The sequence below is a fragment of the Lagenorhynchus albirostris genome, chromosome 19, assembly GCF_949774975.1.
Source record: "Lagenorhynchus albirostris chromosome 19, mLagAlb1.1, whole genome shotgun sequence".
Lineage (NCBI taxonomy): Eukaryota > Metazoa > Chordata > Mammalia > Artiodactyla > Delphinidae > Lagenorhynchus > Lagenorhynchus albirostris.
Genome location: NC_083113.1, coordinates 24,853,397 through 24,881,254, shown reverse-complemented (window position 1 = coordinate 24,881,254; position 27,858 = coordinate 24,853,397). Strand labels below are relative to the sequence as shown.

The following is a 27,858-nucleotide window of genomic DNA, read 5'->3' as shown; positions in this document are numbered from 1 at the left end:
GGTTTTAAAAAAATTTTTATTTTATTTATTTTACTTATTTATTTTGGTTGCTCCTGGTCTTAGTTGTGGCAGGCGGATTCCTTAGTTGCAGCTCACAGCCTCCTTAGTTGCGGTTCAGCAGCTCCTTAGCTGCAGCATGTATGTTCCTTAGTTGTGGCACATGTGCTCCTTAGTTGCGGCTGGCGGGCTCTCTAGCTGCAGTTCATGGGCTTCTTAGTCGTGGCATGCGAACTCCCAGCCACAGCATGCATGTGGGATCCAGTTCCCTGACCAGGGATCGAACCCGCATTTCCCCACACTGGAAGGCAGATTCTCAACCACTGCGCCACCAGGGAAGTCCTCTGGTTTCTCTTCAGAGTGTGTAAATCTTTTGCCTTTTACTTTGCTGTTTTTATGTAATGATATAGCCTAGAAATTATTCTATATCAGTTCATAGAGACCACACTCATTCTTTTTTCACAACTTCATAGTACTCCACTGTGTGGACATACCAGTTTATTCAAATAATCCCTCATGCATGGGGACTAAGGTCATAGGCATTCCAAAATTTGCAATTATAAACAATGATGCAATGAACAACCTTGTGCATATATATAATACCTATTCATGCTGTTGGAGGCAACCTCCAGGGTGGGTCCCTAAAAGTAAGACTGCTGGGTCAAAGGGTAAGGGCAAATGTAGACTTTTTTTTAGATGTTGTCCAATTCCCATATAGAAGAGTTGTAGTCACCAGATATATATAGGAGTGTCTGTTTCTCCACAGCCTCAGCAAATGTTTGCCATACTGTTTAACTTTGCTAGTCTGATAGATGAGAAATGGTATCTCAATGTGTTTTAATTTACATTTCTCTAATTATGAGTTAGTTTGAACATCTTTCCAAATATTTAAGGTCCATTTTTAAATTTTTTAAATGAATTGATCAATCATATTTTCCCCCATTTTTCTCTTAGGTTTTTGGTTCTTTGTCCCTCAGTTTCTAAGATTCTTGGATATTAGCTCTTTGTAACAAATGTTCTGTTCCAGCTTCTCAGTTGTCTTTTGGCATTGTCTATTTTTTCACCATGAAAAATGTTGCTTTTAATTTTTATATAGTCTTAATAATCTTTTACTGCCCCTGGGTTTGAATCATAGTTAGAAAGTCTTTCCCATACCAAGGTTACAAAGGAATTTACCCATGTTTTCTTTTTTTTTGAATTTATTTTTTTATATTTATTCCATTTTATTTTTTGGGGCTGCGTTGAGTCTTTGTTGCTATGCACGGGCTTTCTCTAGTTGCAGTGAGCTGGGGCTACTCTCTGTTGTGGTGTGCGGGCTTCTCATTGCAGTGGCTTCTCTTGTTGCGGAGCACAGGCTCTAGGCATGTGGGCTTCAGTAGTTGCAGCACACATGCTCAATAGTTGTGGCTTGCAGGCTCTAGAGTGCAGGCTCAGTAGTTGTGGCACAGGGGCTTAGTTGTTCTGTGGCATGAGGGATCTTCCTGGACCAGGGCTTGAACCTGTGTCTCCTGCATTGGGAGACGGATTCTTAACCACTATGCCACCAGGGAAGTCCCAACTCATGTCTTCTTTTAGCACTAGTATGGTTTCATTTTTTTTTTTTAACGTTTAGATCACTAATCTGTTTGGAGTTTATTCTCAAGTACAGTATAAAGTATGAATTTTATTTTATCTTTTCCCAATGGCTATCCAGTTGTCCCATCACTATTTATTTAAAAAGTCCATCCTTGACCCAATGATTTTGAGATGTCATACATGAAATTATCATACATGAAATTTCCATAAGTTCTTGGGGGGTCTATTTCTGGACTTTTTATTCTGTTCAACTGTTCTATTTTTCTGTTCATGTACCAGCATCACGTTATTTTAATTATAAAGACTTTTAAATATTTTTACTGTCTCTCTTAGGGCAAGTCTTTGTTTTATGTTTTTCTGGTTATTCTTGCATGTTTGTTTTTCCACAGGAAGTTTAGTATTAACTGGTCTAACTCCATAAAACAGCTTGTTGGAATTTTATTGGAATTTCATTAAACTTGTAAACAGACATCTTTAAAATGTTGAATTTTCCTGTCTAAGAACAAGGATGCTCTTCCATTTGTTCAAATATACTTTTGCAGAAGACTTCTTCTCTAGGTATTTCTAGGCATATAACTATACCTTGGAAAGTACCAGGCACACAGATAGTGCTCAATAAATGCTTGCTTAAATAATTTTATTAAAGCACTTTCTGTAATAAAGATAACTCTTCAATTTAATGCAATCCAAAGTATTTGTTTTGTTTTTATTCTAAGGTTAGCACAAGTTAAGTCTAAGACAAGTTTTACCTGAATAAGTTTACAGTCTACTTAGAGAGACAGAGTTACAGGCAAGATATTTAAGTAACATTACCAAATCCAAACTTTTATGCCAAAATGTTGGGAGGAATTGACCAAAGTGGAATGAAGTGTTACATTCTGCATAGAATAATAAAGATTAAGAAACATTTACAATCTATACCTGAAAAAAGTATAAAATTCAAATCAACACAAAATCACAACTGAAGACAATTTTTTTTTTTTTTTTTTTTTTTGCGGTACGCGGGCCTCTCACTGTTGTGGCCTCTCCCGTTGCGGAGCACAGGCTCCGGACGTGCAGGCTCAGCGGCCATGGCTCACGGGCCCAGCCGCTCCACGGCATGTGGGATCTTCCCCGACCGGGGCACGAACCCGTGTCCCCTGCATCGGCAGGCGGACTCTCAACCACTGCGCCACCAGGGAAGCCCTGAAGACAATTTTAATTAGTATCTCTAGGTATGCTGCCCATCTACTGGTCTTTGATAAAGGACCCTCATTACCTTCCATTCCTTTGAGGCTGCAGAATATCCAACAGAAGCTGTTTCACTTCAGTAGGTGACAACTGATATAAGTCTCTGGCTGGCTTGTTTCCACCACGGATCTGTAGTTCATACTTCATAGCATGGATGATCCACCTGAAACAAAACAGGGAAAGCATGAATCAATAACTCTTGAAATAAAATCACCTTGTGCTTCTTTTGGCAATGCCCTTAACAGCACTGACCCATCCAAAGAGGAATGAAGAAAAGGCCATTTGAATTTCCTGAACTGCTGATATAATTACTTCCATCAAGATTATGTGACATGATCAGCCTCTTAAAAATGAGCCCTGCTTGTGCATATGTGGATAGGTAGTAAAACATGAAAATAGATACTGGGGCTTCCCTGGTGGCGCAGTGGTTGAGAACCTGCCTGCCAATGCAGGGAACACGGGTTCGAGCCCTGGTCTGGGAAGATCCCACATGCCGCGGAGCAACTGGGCCCGTGGGCCACGGCTACTGAGCCTGCGCGTCTGGAGCCTGTGCTCCGCAACAAGAGAGGCCGAGACAGTGAGGGGCCCACGCACCGCGATGAAGAGTGGCCCCCGCTCGCCGCAACTAGAGGAAGCCCTCGCACAGAAACGACGACCCAACACAGCCAAAAATAAATAAATAAATTTATAAAAAAAGAAAATAGACAGATACTTAGGTTCTTACCAAATGAGATTGATAAGTAGTGGCTGCCACACTACTATTTTCTTAATACTAGATATATGAAAAAAACAAATAGGATAAAAATAAATCATTTTAAGAAATGGGCTGAGATATGCTATTACATACACATTCCTTTCCCAGGAAGGACAAGTATTTTTTACCTACTTCATTTATTTTGTAGTCATTAATTGGAAGGGACAGAGGAGAAATACCTGCCTTTGAAATACAGGCACACAGTTAGTTATAACTTAATTATACTAGTATATCAGAGAACATACTTTAATCAGTAGATTTCAGAAGAATCTATTCTTTAATAGATATTTAAATGCTGTTCATAAAACACATTTGTATTACAGAAAGAGCTTTAATGTGATTATTTAGGAAAGCATTTATTGAGTACTATTTGTGTGCCTGGTAGTTATGTGCCTAGAAATGCCTAAAATATTTCATTATTTTATGTGTAAATAATTTTATTATTTAACTTGAGAAGCTTTTAGTAAGTATTTTTCCAGTTTCATCTCATTTCATTTATTGTATTCTGAGGAAAGAACTCGGATAAACTAGTTATGCAAACCAAAGAAAACTCAGGAAATAATACTATGCCTTAGGGAACCAGAACTCTACAGACCATTAGGAAAAGCTAGGGAATTAGTTTTACACAGCAGATTCCTGTGCTTTATCCTTAAATCCTTTGGTGAACACTGAATAACAAACAGAGACAGAGAACTCCAAAGAACATGTCTTCATTCACCCAGGCTTTGTCTCCCAAAGGGGGTACTGTGTAGCCAGCCCACAGGTAGAAACATCTAGTTACAGCAACAAAGATTTAAAGTGGCGAAGTTACTGTGCCCAAATATTTCAATATCTTTCTCTTATACACTTCTTTGAAAGACTGCCTACAGGTTATTGCAGGTACAGAGATGAAAATGTTAGGTGGAAATAATCAAAAGATTCAAGTCCTTCTTTCTGCCAAGGTTGGTTTGCAAAACAACAGTGATGCATCCTCATGGAATGACTTTACTCTCTCTCAATGGAAAAAATGGTAAGAAAAATGGTAATCGTTTCCAGTTGAGCAGGAAGTAATATCAACCAAGCATATCACCCTGCCCACTGGGCCAGGCCATAAGCCACAAGGCAGTGTGTCTCCTGTGACTGCTCCAATCCCTCTGATAAGGCAACTCTCAGCTCTTTTTCCTATCCTCTTCACTATTCTTTGTTGTTGCCATTTCTGGAAGTTAGGAATTTAACTAGTCTGCCAGTCAAATGCAGACTATGTTGCATGACACTGAGATAGATTATAAAGGCATGAGAGATACACAAGGATAGAACATAATAATTTAAAAAATATATAACATTACTATTACTACTGATAGTACATGACAAATATTTAATACTTGCTCTTTGGTAAGAACACTAAAGATGACAAGGTATCTACAAACAACAAACTACATGTTCGTGAATTTTCTGGTATGTGCAACAACAGAATATGTAACGGAGTTAAGACGCATAATTTGCACTTCTCTAATCAGCTGAAAAGCAAAACTGGACTAAACCTGTATTATTGCCAAAGACTAGAATTTATTTACTTGTTCATCTTCATTATTATGAACTACATTTAATCAAAATGTTATACAAGCATAAAAGTCACAAGGATATAGTTACTAGTTACTCTGGATGTTTTGATGTTAAAGTTGCTTATGAAATTAGTTCTTTTAAAAATTTATTTTATTGGAGTATAATTGCTTTACAATGTTGTGTTCATTTCTCCTGTACAATGATACGTGAATCAGCTATATGTATACCTATATCTCCTCCCTCTTGGGCCTCCCTCCCCCACCCCATCCCACCCATCTAGGTTGTCACAGAGCACTGAGCTGAGCTCCCTGTGCTATACAGCAGGTTCCCACTAGATATCTATTTTACACATGGTAGTGTATTTATGTCAAACCTAATTAGTTGTTACAGCAACATTTCAGTTACAATAAACTGCTCCATGGACTCTCTTTAAAATATAAAAATTCTATTTTTAATTTTATAGGTTGGACAAAATTGTTTTCTATTTATTATTTTATTTCTTTATTTAACATTTAAAATTTACATTTGAGGCAGCTTAGTATAATAGAAGGAACATCAAATTGAAAATCTAAAGACCAGCCTTTTGGTGTCCCCAAACAACTTAATGTCATGAAAAGAAAAATGGGGTAAAGGGGTACTGTTCTAGATTAAAAGTGACTTAAGAGATATAGCAACTAATGCCATGTGTGGGCCTTCTTTGGGACCCTGGTATTTTTAAAACAAAGTCATTTTGGGGACAACTAGAGAAATATGAATAAAAACAGTGTACCAGGTAATATTAAGGAATTATTGCTAACTTTGTTGGGTGTGATAATGGTACTGTGTTTATTAAGAAAATGTCCTTTTTCTTACTTTAGATATATACTTACTAAAATATTGAGGGGTAAACGTCAGAATGTCATTTGGCTGTAAATTTCCTTTATAATTTACAGCCAAAACAAAGTAAAGCAAATATAGTAAATATAAATTACTAACAATTGCTTATACCCATTTAAATAATGGGTATATAGGAATTTACCAAACTATTCTGTTATTACACATTTAAATATTTTCTTAGTGAAAAGAAAAAACAATGAAGACAGACCTGGATACCAATTCTGTCACTTACCAACTGAACCCCATTTCCAAGTTATTTTTCAAATGGGAATACTGTATTACTATTACTTGTTCAGCTCATTTTATGAAATTATTTTGAGGAATAAGTAAGACAATGTTATGTTAAAACTGTTAAAATGCTTTTGAAATTATAGAGTTCAATTTTTATGTTCAATTGTTATGTTCAAATTATGTTAGCAAACTCCTTTTATTTGACTTCTCAAACTCAGGTTGGAAGAAGTGCCTCATTGATTTCACTTCAGGAGGTGTCCTCTTCTAAAATAAGTAACTAAATTTTTTAAAACACTTACTTTTTAAGGTCCTCCCAAAACTTGAGTTATTAAAAGTAAACATTATCTATCACATTTACCTTTTAAAACCTTCAGTACCATAAACAAAGATAGCTGGAGATCTAAAAATTTCCCCTCTGGCTTCTATTTACAAAATCTCAGCAGTTCTGTGAGCAAATTATAGAAAACATTGTACTCAGCAGCCACCAAAGAAAGAAGATGACTTTTTTTAAAAAATAAATTTATTTATGGCTGCGTTGGGTCTTCGTTGCTGCATGTGGGCTTTCTCTAGTTGAGGCGAGCGAGGGCTACTCTTTGTTGCGGAGCATGGGCTCTAGGCGCACAGGCTTCAGTAGTTGTGGCACGTGGGCTCAGTAGTTGTGGCTGGCGGGCTAGAGCACAGGCTCAGCAGTTGTGGCACATGGGCTTAGTTGCTTTGCGGCATGTGGGATCTTCCCGGACCAGGGATCAAACTTGTGGCCCCTGCACTGGCAGGCAGATTCTTAACCACAGAGCCACCAAGGAAGTCCCAGAAGGTTCATTTGAGCACAAATGAATCTAACTTATTTGCCAGATTGTTAAAAATACATTATTCATTCAAAAATATTGGCCAAGTTAATCTGTTTAGCTTGGAATTCTTCAAAAGACTACAACAGAAACAGCCAAATAGCCTTATATATGAACAGACACTTAGAGAAAGTAAATAACCAAGTGAGTCACACAGTTTAGAAAATCAAAGACATTTTAATCCATTTTTAGAACTACTAATACAAAAGAGCATTAATTCCTTTGCATGGGAAAATCTGGCTTCTTACCCTCATTCCTGCTGACAGAGTCACCAAACCTGATTTGACAATTCCAATGTAAAAGCACTTAATGCAAAATGGGGAAAGCAAGCAAGCAAGCAACTGTGGAAGGTCAAAAGAATGAAGGTTATTCTTGGACCAGTTCCTTATAAATTCAGTCTGCCTAAAGAACCAGCGACATGCTCTATTTGACAATAAGCAAATGAGAGAGAGGCAGATGCACACTACTGACCAGATCAACCTTCAAATGTAGCATGGTCTGACTTGACAATGAATTCCTCCACAATGCTGGAAAAATGTGAAGAGGTGGCCTAGTATTCCTATACAGTCCTGGGAATAAGTTTATCCTTCTAAAAACTCTCTTAATGTGAGGTTGGTTAGCATGTTGTGTATGTATTGGCATTTTCCTTTCCAACCTGCCCCAATTAAGGAGTGAAATATAAAATAAGGTACATGGAAACCTGACATCACTGGTAAATCAGAACAGCTGACATTTTCTGAAAAAATGTTATAAAGAATAGCACTGATCCACAGCAAGAAACAATTTTTAAAATAATCATTTTGAGGTTATTTCAAGATACTAAGAAGTATTTGCCAAGTTTACTGTTAAACACGTGAACAAATAACTGTGCAAACATTTTACTAAGCTATATGACAGGAGATGAAAAGTTGCAAGAAGGGACTGTTCTGCTTGATTCCTATTAATACAAAGAGGGAGACAATTTGATGAGGCAAAGTGAGCTTCCTGTTTGGTAACTGGAGAGAAATCACTCACCCACTCTACCTCTGATCTAATCATAACAGAATAGAGGTAGAACTCCATCATCTCACTTCTTTACCTCGTATCAAATGGCAAAAGCAAAGTACTATGAATGAGTATCAAACCAGGCTAATGAACTCAGAGCTGCAATTATATCCTTTTTCCTTTACTGCACAAGCAATGTTATGGTCTGGTACCTATGACACCAAAGGACTTCTCTTAAGCACTGGATGTGTGATCCACAGATGCAGCTGTGGGCATTAGAAGACAAGACATGCATGGATCATAATGGCTTACAGAGGATGTCCTGGCAGTATGAAAAGCAGGGATGAAAAAGACTTGATAACATATATGCTCAGGGGTTGTCTCCTGAATAATAGACCTAGAACAGAAAGCAGTTGATTGGAGGTCTTTACAGTAATGGGCCTGTCAGGAACTTAATCTATTTCAACATGAAAGCTGGAGCACAAATCAATAATGAGACAGCAAATCAAATCATTATCACACTAGGATACCATTCCTGTGAGCAGGTTAATTTTGTTCACTGGAGTGCCTGATAGCAGTAATGTTGAAGAAATTGCATTGGCAGGATTAACCTTGGGAAAAAGAGAAAAGAAACATGGTGGTATTGGTTTAAAGCAATTGAGGCAGTGGGTGATGTAAATAAATAAAATTTAAAAATCCAAAAACCTCAGAGAGAGAGGTTAAAACAGAGAGATACAAGCATACATAGTGCAGGAGAATTATGTGTAAGATGTACCATGACTCAGACAAATGTTCTTATTTTTTATGTCCATTCAGCCTAATGAATGTTAGCATTTCAGGAGGAATATGGTGTTAAAAGCTGGCTAAACTATCAATCTCTTTAATCATAATCAACATTTGAAAGATAGAAACAACAGTAAAAAGTCAGATATGAATAAGTCTGAAATACTTTAATTAACCTGTAAGGAAATTAAAAAAATGTTTTCTATAAATCCCTTCCCTTCTTTCTTTTAAAGTCATGCTACAAACACAAACGGGTGACTTAGAAGAGCAAGAAACTCAACAATTTATAAGAAATTTGACACTCAAGGACTCTATAAATGAATAATTTGCTCTTAAGCAAGGTTTTAAGCAAAACCTTCCAGGGACTAATTCCAGGTAAATTTTGTAAAGAAACATAAATAGAGTATGTGTTTGCTGCTAGCAGTAAATGCAAGGAAGCTGTTCATTTAAGGAGCTGAGGTCTGAGTAAAATTTATTTAAAATAAGTTCCAATAAAAATATATTAAAAAGATACAAAATTATCTTTTTTCTTTTCAGAAGGGCACTATCACAAGCCTCACAGACAGGATAACTGCAGTTCTCTGAGGTTGTTAGATATCCCTTGAGTAGAGACAGGGTTCCAAAACCTTTCTGTTAATATGGTGGAGGAGCACCATGGGCAGGCACAGGAGAATATTTTTTTTAATTTTTATTTAATTAATTTATTTATTTGGCTGTGTTGGGTCTTTGTTGCCGCACGTGGGCTTTCTCTAGTAGCAGTGAGTGGGCGCTACTCTTTGTTGTGGTGCACAGGCTTCTCATTGCGGTGGCTTCTCTTGTGGAGCCTGGGCTCTAGGTGCGCGGGCTTCAGTAGTTGTGGCTCGCAGGCTCTAGAGCGCAGGCTCAGTAGTTGTGGCACACGGGCTCTAGAGCGCAGGCTCAGTAGTTGTGGCACATGGGCTCAGTTGCTCCGCGGCATGTGGGATCCTCCCGGACCAGGGCTCAAACCCATGTACCCTGCATTGGCAGGTGGATTCTTAACCACTGCGCCACCACGGAAGTCCCCACAGTACAATTTTTCAGAGTCTGCCATGTGCTTCATGAGGTCCCACCAGATGATGGTGGGGTAAGACCATGTCAGATGGCAGCAGAGAATCCAAAAGGGATTTTGAGTTTCATTTTATGAAATGCTTGGGATCATTCCACTGGGCCTTGAAGGAGAATCAACTATGGTGGAAAGGGATACCTCGAGGGTGAACATCTCTTGTGGGAGCAGAGGGTCTTTGCAAACCTAGGACTGGAAGACAAGGGTGAGTATGTGTGTGTTTGTTGGAGGGGGTGGGTGGGGCATGGGATCCTCCTCCTTGGGATTTGTAGTCTGCAGAAAGAAAGCCCCAGAGGTACTTGCTCTCCAAATGCCACAAGATAGAGGACCTCAAATTACCAAATGTCACAGCAATACTGTTTAAGTTTTATCCTTTGCAAAAGACCTTCACATTCCTTACCCAGAACCGCCACAAACCAATGAAGAAGCCAAAGCAGGGACAGCCTCCCTATTTTATATATATGAGAGCTGGAAGAGGGATGGGGAAGCATGAACTCTGGAGTCATTCACCCTAGGTTCAAATCATGGTTCTTAGTATTGTGACCAAGTGCAAGTTACTTAACTTCACTGAATTTTCATAGTATCTTAATATATCTCTTGCACTGTACAAGGGGCTAACCTAGAATTAGTTCCAAATCATCCCTATTTTCTTGGTCTCATGATGAATAAAGGGGGCAAAATCTTATTTTTTATGTTTGTTAATTTGTAACTGTTCAGCCTCCTTGGTGTGTCTTGTACTGTACAATACTAAATAGTACTGATCCTAGATTGGAGGACTGACAAACTAAAGACAAAAACCATCAGGAGACAATGCACATCATAGCTGCTACATGAATACTTGAATGTAAAATGGGTCATAGGCTGAAATCATGTAGAAGGTACCATAAAGGTCATAAGGTTTTAGAAACAAACAGTAAGGCCTGTCTCCCTTAAAAGAGAGCAACACTATACATAAGTGAAAACATGCACAAAGTATTTAAGATTGAAGAACAAGAACTTTGGAGTCAGGCAGTCCTGGGTATAAATCCCAGTTCTTTCACTTACTGATTTAAGTTACCTAAGCTCTCTGAATCTCAAGTTGTTTACTTTAAAATGGGGGTCCTAGTGACTACCTCAAAGTTGTATGGATTAAATCAGATAATATATATGAAGTATTTTTAGCATACTGTCTAGCATATAATAGGTGTGCAATAAATAACATATGGTTATGGAGATGGAGGAGGAAAGGAGGATGAAACCGTTCACCAGAGTAAACTTTTGAGTGCAAAAACAACATGTTACTCACATATGTATCCCCTTAGATCCTTACAGGGAATGCTGATTAGAGAAGTACCATTATAAGGTAATTTGTACCATGCCCTGATATGATTAACTGCACCATTCCATTAATAAGTGGAGAAAGTGCTACATCCTTCTATTCTCTATATGTATGATTAAATTTTCATATAAACAAGGCCCTGTTTAACTTTGTCATTTCCTGAAGGACATGACTTGTACAAACCAAGCGCATTTATCAAAATTAAAAGAGTCTTTTATTTCTCTGAGTAGAGAGCCATGCTTTTATTTTTCCTAAATTCCCCATCACTAGCTCAAGGCAAACTACCTGAATCTACTTATAACCTATATATTAAACAATCTGTCAAATTTTATTGAACATCTCTTGTGGGCTAGAACACAATACAGATAGGAAGAGAAGATCTGGTTTCTATCCTGAGCAGACGTAAATTTCTTAAATAAATTACTTCTTATTTAAAAAAAAAAAAGACTCTGGGACTTCCCTAGTGGCACAGTGGTTAAGAATCTGCCTGCCAATGCAGGGGACACGGGTTTGATCCCTGGTCTGGGAAGATCCCACATGCCGCAGAGCAACTAGGCCCACGTGCCACAAATACTGAGCCTGCACTCTAGAGCCCGCAAGCCAAACTACGGAAGCCCGTGCACCTAGAGCCCGTGCACTGCAATGAAGAGTAGCCCCCACTCGCCACAAGTAGAGAAAGCCCACGCACAGCAACAAAGACCCAACACAGCCAAAAGTAAATTTTAAAAATATAAATAAATTAAAAAAAAATCAGACTCCTTCCCAACTGACAATGTCCCAGTGTTTAGAGCTGACCCTGTGAGTCCAGCATATGGGGGAAATACATATAATAAGTTGGGCAGGGACAATGTTAATACCCACAATGGGAATATAATGCCTCGATTAATTCCAGGATGAGTTTCAGGACAGTGAATAAAGTTTCCCGGCAAATTTCTCCATTAGGAGGCTTTTTTCTATCATTAGATTTTTTCTATCATTAGATACTAAGTCAGATGCTCTGTCCTGACATTTTTATTTCGGGTGACAGTTTGAGAAAAAAAGAGTATTTTATTTCTCACAGAAGGCACTGAACATATAGAATAGCAGATACAAAAACAGGAAGAAAACTATTTTTAGAATAAACATACTTCATTCCCATGCAGAGAAAGAAGCTTCAGGTCAGATGGATTCAAGGAAGAAAATTACATTGGATTTTTGAGAGAACATAAATTAGCCTAAAATGCTGAATAAGCAGTAAAGGAAAATCTACTTAGAGGCTGAAAAACACAGCATTGTAAAATCCTGGGGAACAGTTAACTTTTACTTTAAGCCTTTGCTTAAGTCCCCGTAAGGATGACTATCACTTAAAGAGTCCCCTGAATAGAACATTTACTACAAATAATATGATTTGGAAGAGTTATAACCTATACTTCTTAGTCAGCCTCAGAGAAATGCCTGAATCTGTGACAACAGAGTACTTTTAATACCTGTACGGATACAAAGAATCACACCTCTTTTCATTTAGAGACAACTCATATGAAAGACCCATTTCTGCATCCTCATATATAGTCAAGAATTAGAGCTGAAAATTTTAGAGCTAACAGAGACCGAAAAATCAGGATATGATTCACAGTTCTTATAATTGATTTGGAATACATCCTAATATTTGAAAGGAATTATTTTAAGGGATGAAAACGAAGGTCAAGTTCTATGCAGAGTGAGTTCATTTCTCAATCAAAAGAAAGAGGAGATAAAGAATGGGAAGCGCACCTGAAATATACTCTAACTAAAATCAGGTAAACAGTTTAAAAACTAATAACCTCAACTAAAAAAATTTAAGTAAAACTGAAAAACATAACTTACAAAGTAGAAATCTCCCAGAGAAAATAATTGACACCGATTTTATGTATATTTTTCCACATATATATTATACATATATATATATACAGTATTATTTGTTCTTTTATAAAAAATAGAACAATATATTTGCAACTTTTTTTTTTACTTAATTTATCTTGGACATTTATAAATATCAGTATATTGACTCTATCTTGTTACTTGTAATGGCTGCACAGCATTTTATTGTATGGCCCACTATTTCAAACAAGCATGAAATGAAGACTGCTGTTAAAGTATGTCTAAATTCCTAGAATGAGAATTGTTGAAACGAGAGGCATTCAGATACTTCCAATAAGCAACTAGTTTTTAATGTAATTTTTTGAGGGGAAAAATGGGTAATCATTTTACATAAAGTGCTTCATACTCACATGCAAAATTAAAACAAAGAAATGAAAGGGAAAATGAAATCAATCCAGCAATAGAAGAAAGAAAAAAAAAAAGAAACAACAAGAAAGCATGGTAACTAAAAAACAAAATATAATGGTAGAAATAAGTCAAAATATAAATGAAATGGCACAAATATCACATATATTTCTATTAAAAGATAATCAGAGTGGATTAAAAGTAAATATGGCATGAATGTTAAATATAAAAGACATATCTATACAAAATGAAAAAAGAACATTGAAGGTAAAGGAATGGAAGACAGTATACCAAGCTAATAAAAACAAAAACAGAAAGCAGGCATGGCAGCAATATTAGACACAAATAATTCATTTGTTATATTTCATGCATTGTAATGGGACCATGGTTATGCTTTTAAAAAGTCCTTATGTCTTAGAGATACACACTGAAGTATTTACAGATTAAATGATATGATGGATTTGCTTTAAATCTAGACGGGAGTGTGGGTGAGGTAGGTAGTGGCGGGGTATGAGTGAAATAAGATTGGCCATATGATGATATTGTTGAAGCTGAGTAATCGTATGGGCTTTATTATACTATTTTCTATACTTTTGTAGATGCTTGAAATTAAAAATAATTTTTAAAAAATAATTCAATTGAGGGACTTCCGGGAAGATGGCGGAAGAGTAAGACGCGGAGATCACCTTCCTCCCCACAGATACACCAGAAATACATCTACGTGTGGAACAACGCCTACGGAGCACCTACTGAACGCTGGCAGAAGACCTCAGACCTCCCAAAAGGCAAGGAACCCCCCACGTACCTGGGTAGGGCAAAAGAAAAAACTAAACAGAGACAAAAGGATAGGGACGGGTCCTGCACCAGCGGGAGAGAGCTGTGAAGGAGGAAAAGTGTCCACACACTAGGAAGCCCCTTCGCGGGTGGAGACTTCGGGAGGCGGAGTGGGGGAGCTTGGGAGCCGCGGAGGAGAGCACAGCAACAGGGGTGCGGAGGGCAAAACGGACAGATTCCAGCGCAGAGGATCGGGCCGACCGGAACTCGCCAGCCGAGAGGCTTGTCTGCTCGCCCGCCGGGGCGGGCGGGACTGGGAACTGAGGCTCCGGCTTTTGTCGGAGCGCCTGGAGAGGACTGAGGTTGGCGGCGTGAACAGAGCCTACAGGGCGTTAGTGCACCGCGGCTAGCCAGGAGAGAGTCCGGGGAAAAGTCTGGACCTGCCGAAGAGGCAAGAGACTTTTACGTCCCTCTTTGTTTCCTGGTGCACGAGGAGAGGGGATTAAGAACGCTGCTTGAGAGAGCTCCAGGGACGGGCGCGAGCCGCGGCTAAAAGTGCGGAGCCCAGAGACAGACATGAGACGCTAGGGCCGCTGCTGCCGCCACCGGGAGGCCTGTGTGCGAACACAGGTCACTAGCCACACGCCCTTCCGGGGAGCCTGTGCAGCCCGCCACTGCCAGGGTCCCGGGATCCAGGCACAACTCCCCCGGGAGAACGCACAGGCGCGCCTCAGGCTGCAACGTCTCGCCGGCCTCTGCCGCCGCAGGCCCGCCCCGCACTCCGTGACCCTCCCTACCCCCGGGCCTGAGTGAGCCAGAGCCTCCGAATCAGCGGCTCCTTTAACCCCCGTCCTGTCTGAGCAAAGAACAGACGCCCTCCGGCGACCTACACGCACAGGCGGGGCTAAATCCAAAGCTGAGCCCCTGGGAGCTGTGAGAACAAAGAAGAGAAAGGGAAATCTCTCCCAGCAGCCTCAGAAGCAGCGGATTAAAGCTCCACAATCAACTTGATATACCCTGCATCTGTCGAATACCTGAATAGACAACGAATCATCCCAAATTAAGGAGCCCTGTGGATGAAAGGCTCTTGGTGCTGCAGCCAGGAGTCAGTGCTGTGCCTCTGAGGTGGGAGAGCCAACTTCAGGACACTGGTCCACAAGAGGCCTCCCAGCTGCACATAATATCAAACAGCAAAAATCTCCGAGAGATCTCCATCTCAAGGCCAGCACCCAGCTTCACTCAACGACCAGCAAGCTACAGTGCTGGACATCCTATCCCAAACAACTAGCAAGACAGGAACACAACTCCACCCATTATCAGAGAGGCTGCCCAAAATCATAATAAGTCTACAGACACCCCAAAACACACCACCAGACGTGGACCTGCCCACCAGAAAGACAAGATCCAGCCTCATCCACCAGAACACAGGCACTAGTACCCTCCACCAGGAAGCCTACACAACCCACTGAACCAACCTTAGCCACTGGGGACAGACACAAAAAACAACAGGAACTACGAACCTTCAGCCTGCAAAAAAGGAGACCCCAAACACAGTAAGATAAGCAAAATGAAAAGACAGAAAAACACACCGCAGATGAAGGAGCAAGATAAAAACCCACCAGACCTAACAAATGAAGAGGAAATAGGCAGTCTACCTGAAAAAGAATTCAGAATAATGATAGTAAGGTTGATCCGAAATCTTGGAGATAGAATGGACAATAGAATGGACAAAATGCAAGAATCAGTTAACAAGGACCTAGAAGAACTAAAGATGAAACAAGCAACGATGAACAACACAATAAATGAAATTAAAAGTACTCTAGATGGGATCAATAGCAGAATAACTGAGGCAGAAGAACGGATAAGTGACCTGGAAGATAAAATAGTGGAAATAACTACTGCAGAGCAGAATAAAGAAAAAAGAATGAAAAGAACTGAGGACAGTCTCAGAGACCTCTGGGACAACATTAAACGTACCAACATTCGAATTATAGGGGTTCCAGAAGAAGAAGAGAAAAAGAAAGGGACTGAGAAAATATTTGAAGAGATTATAGTGGAAAACTTCCCTAATATGGGAAAGGAAATAGTTAATCAAGTCCAGGAAGCACAGAGAGTCCCATACAGGATAAATCCAAGGAGAAATACGCCAAGACACATATTAATCAAACTGTCAAAAATTAAATACAAAGAAAACATATTAAAAGCAGCAAGGGAAAAACAACAAATAACACACAAGGGAATCCCCATAAGGTTAACAGCTGATTTTTCAGCAGAAACTCTGCAAGCCAGAAGGGAGTGGCAGGACATATTGAAAGTGTGGAAGGAGAAAAACCTGCAACCAAGATTACTCTACCCAGCAAGGATCTCATTCAGATTTGATGGAGAAATTAAAACCTTTACAGACAAGCAAAAGCTGAGAGAGTTCAGCACCACCAAACCAGCTCTACAACAACTGCTAAAGGAGCTTCTCTAGGCAAGAAACACAAAAGAAGGAAAAGACCTACAATAACAAACCCAAAACAATTAAGAAAATGGGAATGGGAACACACATATCGATAATTACCTTAAATGTAAATGGACTAAATGCTCCCACCAAAAGACAGAGATTGGCTGAATGGATACAAAAACAAGACCCATATATTTGCTGTCTACAAGAGAGCCACTTCAGACCTAGAGACACATACACACTGAAAGTAAGGGGATGGAAAAAGGTATTTCATGCAAATGGAAACCAAAAGAAAGCTGGAGTAGCAATTCTCATATCGGACAAAACAGACTTTAAAACAAAGACTATTAGAAGAGACAAAGAAGGACACTACATAATGATCAAGGGATCGATCCAAGAGGAAGATATAACAATTGTAAATATTTATGCACCCAACATAGGTGCACCTCAATACATAAGGCAAATACTGACAACCATAAAAGGGGAAATCGACAGTAACACATTCATAGTAGGGGACTTTAACACCCCACTTTCACCAATGGACAGATCATCCAAAATGAAAATAAATAAGGAAACACAAGCTTTAAATGATACATTAAACGAGATGGAGTTAATTGATATTTATAGGACATTCCATCCAAAAACAACAGAATACACATTTTTCTCAAGTGCTCATGGAACATTCTCCAGGATAGATCATATCTTGGGTCACAAATCAAGCCTTGGTAAATTTAAGAAAATTGAAATTGTATCAAGTATCTTTTCCGACCACAACGCTATGAGACTCGATATCAATTACAGGAGAAGATCTGTAAAAAATACAAACACATGGAGGCTAAACAATACACTACTTAATAACGAAGTGATCACTGAAGAAATCAAAGGGGAAATCAAAAAATACCTACAAACAAATGACAATGGAGACACGACGACTCAAAATCTATGGGATGCAGCAAAAGCAGTTCTAAGAGGGAAGTTTATAGCAATACAATCTTACCTTAAGAAACAGGAAACATCTCGAATAAACAACCTAACCTTGCACCTAAAGCAATTAGAGAAAGAAGAACAAAAAAACCCCAAAGTTAGCAGGAGGAAAGAAATCACAAAAATCAGATCAGGAATAAATGAAAAAGAAATGAAGGAAACGATAGCAAAGATCAATAAAACTAAAAGCTGGTTCTTTGAAAGGATAAACAAAATTGATAAACCATTAGCCAGACTCATCAAGAAAAAAAGGGAGAAGACTCAAATCAATAGAATTAGAAATGAAAAAGAAGAAGTAACAACTGACACTGCAGAAATACAAAAGATCATGAGAGATTACTACAAGCAACTCTATGCCAATAAAATGGACAACCTGGAAGAAATGGACAAATTCTTAGAAAGGCACAACCTGCCAAGACTGAATCAGGAAGAAATAGAAAATATGAACAGACCAATCACAAGCACTGAAATTGAAACTATGATTAAAAATCTTCCAACAAGCAAAAGCCCAGGACCAGATGGCTTCACAGGTGAATTCTATCAAACATTTAGAGAAGAGCTATCACCTATCCTTCTCAGACTCTTCCAAAATATAGCAGAGGGAGGAACACTCCCCAACTCATTCTACGAGGCCACCATCACCCTGATACCAAAACCAGACAAGGATGTCACAAAGAAAGAAAACTACAGGCCAATATCACTGATGAGCATAGATTCAAAGATCCTCAACAAAATACTAGCAAACAGAATCCAACAGCACATTAAACGGATCATACACCATGATCAAGTGGGGTTTATTCCAGGAATGCAAGGATTCTTCAATATACGCAAATCAATCAACGTGATACACCATATTAACAAATTGAAGGAGAAAAACCATATGATCATCTCAATAGATGCAGAGAAAGCTTTTGACAAAATTCAACACCCATTTATGATAAAAACCCTGCAGAAAGTAGGCATAGAGGGAACTTTCCTCAACATAATAAAGGCCATATATGACAAACCCACAGCCAACATTGTCCTCAGTGGTGAAAAACTGAAAGCATTTCCACTAAGATCAGGAACAAGACAAGGTTGCCCACTCTCACCACTCTTATTCAACATAGTTTTGGAAGTTTTAGCCACAGCAATCAAAGAAAAGGAAATAAAAGGAATCCAAATTGGAAAAGAAGAAGTAAAGCTGTCACTGTTTGCAGATGACATGATACTATACATACAGAAACCTAAAGATGCTACCAGAAAACTACTAGAGCTAATCAATGAATTTGGTAAAGTAGCAGGATACAAAATTAATGCACAGAAATCTCTGGCATTCCTATACACTAAGGATGAAAAATCTGAAAGTGAAATCAAGAAAACACTCCCATTTACCATTGCAACAAAAAGAATAAAATACCTAGGAATAAACCTACCTAAGGAGACAAAAGACCTGTATGCAGAAAATTATAAGACACTGATGAAAGAAATTAAAGATGATACAAATAGATGGAGAGATATACCATGTTCTTGGATTGGAAGAATCAACATTGTGAAAATGACTCTGCTACCCAAAGCAATCTACAGATTCAATGCAATCCCTATCAAACTACCACTGGCATTTTTCACAGAACTAGAACAAAAAATCTCACAATTTGTATGGAAACACAAAATACCCTGAATAGCCAAAGCAATCTTGAGAACGAAAAATGGAGCTGGAGGAATCAGGCTTCCTGACTTCAGACTATACTACAAAGCTACAGTAATCAAGACAGTATGGTACTGGCACAAAAACAGAAATAGATCAATGGAACAGGATAGAAAGCCCAGAGATAAACCCACGCACATATGGTCACCTTATCTTTGACAAAGGAGGCAGAAATGTACAGTGGAGAAAGGACAGCCTATTCAATAAGTGGTGCTGGGAAAACTGGACAGCTACATGTAAAAGTATGAGATTAGATCACTCCCTAACACCATACACAAAAATAAGCTCAAAATGGATTAAAGACCTAAATGTAAGGCCAGAAACTATCAAACTCTTAGAGGAAAACATAGGCAGAGCACTCTATGACATAAATCACAGCAAGGTCCTTTTTGACCCACCTCCTAGAGAAATGGAAATAAAAACAAAAGTAAACAAATGGGACCTAATGAAACTTAAAAGCTTTTGCGCAGCAAAGGAAACCATAAAGAAGACCAAAAGACAACCCTCAGAATGGGAGAAAATATTTGCAAATGAAGCAACTGACAAAGGATTAATCTCCAAAATTTATAAGCAGCTCATGCAGCTTAATAACAAAAAAACAAACAACCCAATCCAAAAATGGGCAGAAGACCTAAATAGACATTTCTCCAAAGAAGATATACAGAGTGCCAACAAACACATGAAAGAATGCTCAACATCACTAATCATAGAGAAATGCAAATCAAAACTACAATGAGATATCATCTCACACAAGTCAGAATGGCCATCATCAAAAAATCTAGAAACAATAAATGCTGGAGAGGGTGTGGAGAAAAGGGAACCCTCTTACACTGTTGGTGGGAATGTAAATTGATACAGCCACTGTGGAGAACAGTATGGAGGTTCCTTAAAAAGCTACAAATAGAACTACCATATGACCCAGCAATCCCACTACTGGGCATATACCCTGAGAAAACCATAATTCAAAAAGAGTCATGTACCAAAATGTTCATTGCAGCTCTATTTACAATAGCCCAGAGATGGAAACAACCTAAGTGTCCATCATCGGATGAATGGATAAAGAAGATGTGGCACATATATACAATGGAATATTACTCAGCCATAAAAAGAGACGAAATTGAGCTATTTGTAATGAGGTGGATAGACCTAGAGTCTGTCATACAGAGTGAAGTAAGTCAGAAAGAGAGAGACAAATACCGTATGCTAACACATATATATGGAATTAAAAAAAAAATGTCATGAAAAACCTAGGGGTGAAACAGGAATAAAGACACAGACTTACTAGAGAATGGACTTGAGGCTATGGGGAGGGGGAAGGGTAAACGGTGACAAAGCGATAAAGAGGCATGGACATATATACACTACCAAACGTAAGGTAGATAGCTAGTGGGAAGCAGCCGCATAGCACAGGGAGATCAGTTCGGTGCTTTGTGACCGCCTGGAGGGGTGGGATAGGGAGGGTGGGAGGGAGGGAGACGCAAGCAGGAAGAGATATGGGAACATATGTATAAAAAAAAAAATTCAATTACAAAATAAATGACACAAGGAAAGATTCATTGTTAAAACATGGCAACATGGACAAAAACAAAGCTTTAAAATATATAAAGCAAAACGGATAAAAATGCAAGGAGAGATTGACAAATTCATAATCAGGAGAACATTTTACAATTTATCAGCAATCGAAAGTCAAGTAGGACAGAAATAGTAAAGATATTGATGATCTAATTATACAACTAGCAAGCTGAACACTTATTCACACTCACACACATTCACAGGTATTTGCGCCTGACAGGCTACATAGTCTTTTCAAACACTTGATCATCCCCCAAATTGGCCACATATTAGGTTACTCTATATGCTCAAGTATTGTTTTCTGTTGACTTTTTTACAATTAGAACATATTCACATGATACCTGCATTCAATACAATCAAAAATATGTTTAAAAAAATGAAAAGACTCATTTGTACTTTACTCGGTTGTGGCAGGCCTTTTAAACATATTATTTTGTTTCACCTCACACAAAACAATGAGGCTGGTATGAAAACAGGAGGGAGGTTCAGCCACTGACCTCAGGCCACTGAGATGATGAGTGGCGGTCTGCACTTGCACTCAGTTCCGCTGGATGCCAGAGCCTGGTCACGTGCTTACTGCACTGCCTCACACAGTGCTTGACTAAGAAGATTCAAGATCACCAGAGCCTTACTTTCAACTTCTCCAAACAGAACACTTACAATTTTAATGACTAAAATTTAGATTTTGGTAGAAAATGGATACAGAAGAATATTCTTAAAAGGACCAAGTTTTTATTTGAGTGTGTCCTCCTGACACCTAATTTTACTAAAAAAACCCCACTCTTCTCTTAAGTCTTATCCACTTATTTAGAGGATTTTTTACAAGTATTGTACATAATGGGGTTTTTGTTTGTTTTATTGTTTAACATGATATACCTGCTTAAACCCCTGGAGTTTGATTTTACCAGAGAACAGAGTTATTCCCCTACATCTCATGTGGGAGTTAAATATGTTTAACAGGAGGGTTTTTTTCAGGCCAGTAGTATTTATTTCTTCATACCACCAGATGTTGTCTCTATGACTTAGGGCAAGATGCACTTTCCTAAATACCCACCAGATCTGGGGCAGCACTTCACTCAGAGAGGCCAAGGACCACTTGAACAATTCTCTTTATGCAAATGCAAAGTACTTTACTCACCCAATTCGTATTTTCAGCATGCCACGGAATAACTCCGGGTTATTGGAGATGATCCAGCCAATATGGATGACCAGTTCTTGCTGAATGACTGCCTCCCTCTCATCATGGGTATTACACTTGTAATAAATGATGTTCTTAATCACTCTTGGAGACAAAGGATTAGAGATAACCTCTTCTTCATGTCCAAAGGCACCCAGAGTTACCTATAGGTGGCAGAATTTTATTGTAAAAATGTCCTAGCTACTAACAGATAAAAGAAAAAAATTCAAGGCTCAGGATGACTGGCAGGATGAAATTACTCTATGCAAGCTAGGGAATTAGGTAGAATAACTGTTCCTGCTACTTATTAAAATGGCTTTCAAAGCATGACTCCCACTGGAGTTCATGATGGTTCAGTCTGGTCTGAAATACAAGGGCAGGTGAGGGTCCTGGTTAGGAGAGTGGAGGTGAATGGATAAAATCAGGGAAGGAATATAAATAACTAATGAGATAAAATTATTCTGAATGACTTTAGTACTAGAAACCCCCCAGAGAAACCAGAATACATTGACTGGTTTTACTTTAGTGCACAGCCTATGTTTGAGAGTATATCCTTCACCTCTTTTACAGTTTCTCATGTGGAAGTGTTTACTCTTTAACAACACTGTAATCTTTTCAAAGGCAGGTGTAAGGACATAGAGTTGTAGTGTAGCCCCACTTTTCCTGGCGTAGTTCTAGGCACTCATTTTCAGTGAGTGCTGAAATACTTGTTGATGTATCTCTGGCCTGTGGAGGGGAATAAACAAGACTGCCCACAAGCCTGCGAAATGAGAAAGCACAGAGGGAAATGGCAATGAAAATTCAAAGCCAAGAGTGCTGTTGAGCCTGGGCAAGAGAAATAAATACTCTGCTCCCCCCTTCTCCTCTCGCCTTAGCATTCTGCCTCCCAGAAAAGTCTGAAGCCCCTCCTTCCTCCTCATTACCCCTCTCCCACTCTCTTCCTTGTACAGTGCACGATTATAAGATGTAGGAAAAAGAAGAGGACATCAAAGGGCCCTGTGTTTTCTGAGATGAGGGGAGAAGGCAGAACAGGTGTCTTCTGCCCCAACTTTGTGATGGAGTGAAAACTGAGAACTGCTAGTTTATTGTAACACAACTGGTACCAACCAGTTAGTCCAAGTGCGATTACTTTTATTAAAATGTCATCTTGTAAAGAAGAAAGCAAACAGAAGGCACATCATTGCCTCCGGAAGCAATGATGACTAAAGCACTATTTCATTCCAGGGAGCTTGAGATGATCTGAAAGTGCTCTGTAGAAACAATATTACTTCAGTTCTCAGGGTGGAATTTCATAAATAAGCAATTACAAACTTGGAATGTTCCATTCTCATTTCTTTTTTGTAAAAGTGTAAGATGCAGTGAATGAATGGACTTCATACACCTGAAGCAGAGCTGTCAGCCTCCCAGGTACCCAGCTCTGTAAGTGACTATTTCCCTGGGAGATGTGCTGGTCTGGTGGGCAATGGTCCAGCCACAGCCTCAGGACAGGCTCCAAGGCCTCCAGGATTCTGCTCTGTGAACAGAATCTCAGAATCACAGGCTGTAATCTCCCTCTAGATAGTGTATAGAATGGACATGACCAACCCTAATCTACCCCTCCTCTCCAGCTGTCAGGTGCCAGTGACCTCAGAGATCATCAAAACCTTCTCATACATCGTAGAATTAACTATATTTTCAGATATACTACAGGGGCCTAAAATCCAAGGAAAAATAGCTTCCCAAAGCCTGTTTACTTTCTTTAAGGGGTGGCTCAGTCCAAGGCAGCAATACAGGACTCTGTGGCTGGATTTGAGGATTGCAGTGAGGAAAGGAACCCCATAAGTTACTACCTGTGTCTTGGTCTTTTTAGCTGACGAATGAGAATGAAAATTCTACCTCTTAATAATTTGGAGAAAATAACATATGTGAAAAGTGATTTAAATTTTTCTTAGGAGTTTTTTTTATTAGTACAATGATTTTTTCATTGTTAATAAATATTACAGAATAAAATATTCTTTCAACTTTTCAAAAGCTAGATGTCAAGATGAAATCATTTCTGTTTTAATGAGTTAAGAGCCCTGAGATATGAACAATGGGTTGATTCCATCAGAGAAGGTTAAAGTTTTTTGTATTATTATATCCCTAGGTTAACTATCAGGAAGACATGACAAAGCACACATACTCCCAAAGGAGAGATAGAAAGCAAGCAGGTTTTCATTCCAATCAAATGATTATTCAGCCAGGTAATTAGAGCTTATAGAAAATAAAACAAAAAATGAGCAGCCATATTCCACTCCACATAGCCACGTGCACAGGCTCAATTCAACCCACATTCACCAAGTGCCTCTCAAAGGCCATGTTGGGCACACTGGGACAGGTGCTGGACAAGACATGGACCATGACCTCTGGGGGTTCACGGCCTACCCTGGGGTGAGAGACACACATTTAAATGAACTGGGATCCAGGGCAGGTTGTGAGGAGTGTCACAGGCCTACTGTGAGAACCCAGAGAAAGGGACTGCTAACTGGAGATGGCTCTGTGAGGAGAAGATGACAAGAGCTGGCCTTGGTGGGAGGGGAGGAGCTGGAAGGAGAGGTGGTCCAGAGGGTTAAGGATCTGGGGAGTCAATGCATTTCTAAGGGGGAGAAGAATCTTAAGAGGAGGAGAAGGGAAAATGCGCCCTTCACTGCTCCCTGTCTTTGTTCTACCTATCCTAAGCCTGTCTGGAGTGCTTTAGTAGGTATCATACCATTTTCTTTGTCAGTATCTTCACTGATCTCAAGTTAACACAGAAGTTGAAAATTAAAGCTCTGAGGTGCAGCACAAATACTTAGTATCTGTGCATCTTTAAGACTAGATTTTGCTTGGGGAAGGAGCCTTTTGTAGAAATGCCTGAGCCGTGACTGTGAGAGACCTATGACACTGAGGCTTGCCAGATTTAAAAGCCAGGGTCCTGCCCAGAAACCTTTGTGACTGTGACGAAGAGTCTGAAAATCAGATACTTACCTGTTTGCCCTGCACTAAAACATTAGTAATGGATGGGGCCAGGCTGTCCACTAGTTTACTTAAAAGACTTGCTGTATGGCGCACCACCGACCTGGGGGTGAAGAAGAGAGCAGGCCAGAGGTTGACAAATCTAAATGATGAATGAGTGGGGCCCTAGAACGGGGAGACTTAAAAATATACACAATTAGGTCCTCATGTAATAATATGGAGGAAACAATGACCCCAAGACACTCGACCTAACAGCTGAAATCTCCCAGATTGTAGGACCAACCAGAATTAGGGAGAGATAACCTCATCCTCACCTCTGCCACCAGCATTATTTGTGCCATTAACAATTTAAAAAGAAAGAAAAGGGAGCCTAACTATCCCTTTGGCAGGGAGTGGCATAGGAGGAAGAATTGATTATTCTGATTTTGCATTAAAAAATTCATTATTAAGACTGTCACTGGTACATGCCCTCTATTCCTATAACCCGCTTTAAATCAAGTTTCTTTCGGTGCCTATATAACCAAATCCCTGGATCAGGGGACTCACTTAGTACTCAATTTTAGGAAGTGATACAATGAAATACCAGTATTTTTTTTCTTGCCAGAATGTTGGAGGAAGGAATTCACACTGCTATTTTTACATTTCTGAAAAAGTCTTAGACTGTAAGGAGAACAGATTTTTAAGCACAGCACCTGCAATATATAAGACACTTTTGCCCCCTCAAAAGTAAAAATTCATGTGGGACTTTTAGATGGAGAAAATAAAATAAAAATGTAGGTTTAAAACTGTTTTCTTGTATTTCAGGACATCTATGGGAGCTGACCAATAAAAAACACTTACATTGCTTAATCTCAACATGGATGAACTAGTAGAAAATTAAGTCATATCTGATAAAGTTAGTGAAACAAACACTTTTAGAGAAGCTTTCACCCACACATTGTAAGACCAAAAGACATATTTAACCCTCAGAACGCAAATAAGCCCACACATTTCAAGCAGCTTGAGTTTCCACATTCTGTGCATGTTACCTGTTTCCCATGTACCAGAAAAGTAGTAATGTGTGGGGCTATAGAGGAAGGAAATTTCTGGGTAAATGCAGCCCCGTAGCGTACCGCCAACCTGGGTATGTCAGTGGAAAGCCATAAAAGGGAAAATACAGTAAATAAAACTTCCAGGAGTTTGTTCTTTTAAACATAACAGTCAGGACTCTAAATGTTTGCTAATGATTTATCTAAAATATAAGTATTAAACATAAAGCAAATACAGGTTTGCTTAACCGAAGATAAGATTATAGACCACATTTGAAATTTACTGACTAAAAAGCAACACCTATTGGTTTGCATGCCTTACTGTGCTGAGAATTTACAGTGAAAATCTGAGACTTAACCACAGGACTATTACATAATTTCTTCTGGGTTGGAATGGTATATTTATTATAAATCATAGAGTTGAAATACTGCTAAGAGACTGTTTTGTCTAATCCCCTTATTTTAGAGATTAGAAAACAGGCTCATCAAGGTTAAGGGAGTTTCTTATGACACTGCTTGAAACTTTTTTTTCAAAATTAGATAATAATGGGTTATTAAAAATATATATATATTTATATACTCTTAATTTCAAAATGTTAAATTTTGCTAGTAAAACTTATAATTGCTTCAAAAATGAAGATGGCATGCATTTAGACATACCTACCCCATTGTGAAATAAAACAACCTTATCTCAACTTACCTAATTTTTCTTCAGTCTCTGGGAAGAGACTACCTCTGCAGAACGTATCAGTTACTTGTTATGAAGCAACTACAATCACTGGGATTCATTCAACTTAAGTCATGAGAGAACTATTTCCTAAGTATATTATTTTTTGCTTGTGATTAAATGAAACACTGGTCTCTTCATGACCTTCTATAACAGAACAAGTTTCCCAAATACAAATTAGAACCTAAAGCATCTTGCTGGGACAGAGGAGGTGCAGGGTAGGAAAGAGCCATTGGAACATCATTCCAGTGCATCCTCTCCGGGTTCTATTCCTATGGGTGTCTTTACTCCCAGACATGTTTTTAATAACTTGGGAGAGCCATGATAAAATGCAATGTAGGCAGATTCTTAGAAAGTAGGCTGAGTCACAGTGCTGTAACCTTGGAGTTTAAAAGTAAAAATTAGGATGAATAACCACCTTTAAGACTGGTCCATTACCTTTAGGATACTGAATATGAAAACATAAAAATAAAACATAATGACAAGGACGCTAATACGAACCAACATTTTTTGCTGCCAGCTCTTCTATAGACTCTCTCAATGTGATCAGAAACGGTACCTAGACATCAGATAATAGAGTCTTTGTTGAAAAATGCTTTTTATTAAATGCATAACATTTATTCCCCTTAAAAAAAACCACTCTTGAATTTTCATTTTGTTCCATTAGAGTTAATACATCCATCCATTAATGTTCTGAACTACCTGACATATATAAATATGTAACCCAAATATATAGTGTGAATGTCTCCAACCCTTGTTACTACTTAGTTTGAGTATATGATTTGGAATAAGTACTTTATTTCTTGAAATTCATTGTTTTCTTAATACACAATCTATGTTTTTAATAAATAAAAATAAGTTATTTTAATTTACTATAGAAAATAAAAAACAGAATATAGCAAATTGAACAAATACTATAGACTGACTATACATAATTCTTCATTTATTTGTTCAAAAAAACTTTATGGTGATTCTGTTATATGCATGATCATATACCAGTGCTCAAAAAATACCACTGGGTTTCATTCTT

The 27,858-nt window shown here is 38.7% G+C and overlaps 1 protein-coding gene across 3 annotated transcripts in view; it reads right to left on the bottom strand.

The window, feature by feature from the left end:
- Window positions 1-27,858, bottom strand: part of PHKB (phosphorylase kinase regulatory subunit beta) — a 200,587-nt gene that overhangs the window by 11,201 nt on the left and 161,528 nt on the right. For 2 of the 3 annotated variants that reach the window (XM_060132510.1, XM_060132513.1), the window contains exons 24-27: window positions 27,330-27,387; window positions 26,102-26,192; window positions 22,062-22,264; window positions 2,831-2,965 (exon numbers count right to left, since the gene is read on the bottom strand). In XM_060132510.1, the coding sequence (XP_059988493.1) occupies window positions 2,831-2,965; window positions 22,062-22,264; window positions 26,102-26,192; window positions 27,330-27,387 (487 nt within the window). Of the gene's footprint in view, window positions 1-2,830; window positions 2,966-22,061; window positions 22,265-25,085; window positions 25,177-26,101; window positions 26,193-27,329; window positions 27,388-27,858 lie in introns of all 3 variants that reach the window. The other variant, XM_060132511.1, reaches the window with a different exon arrangement.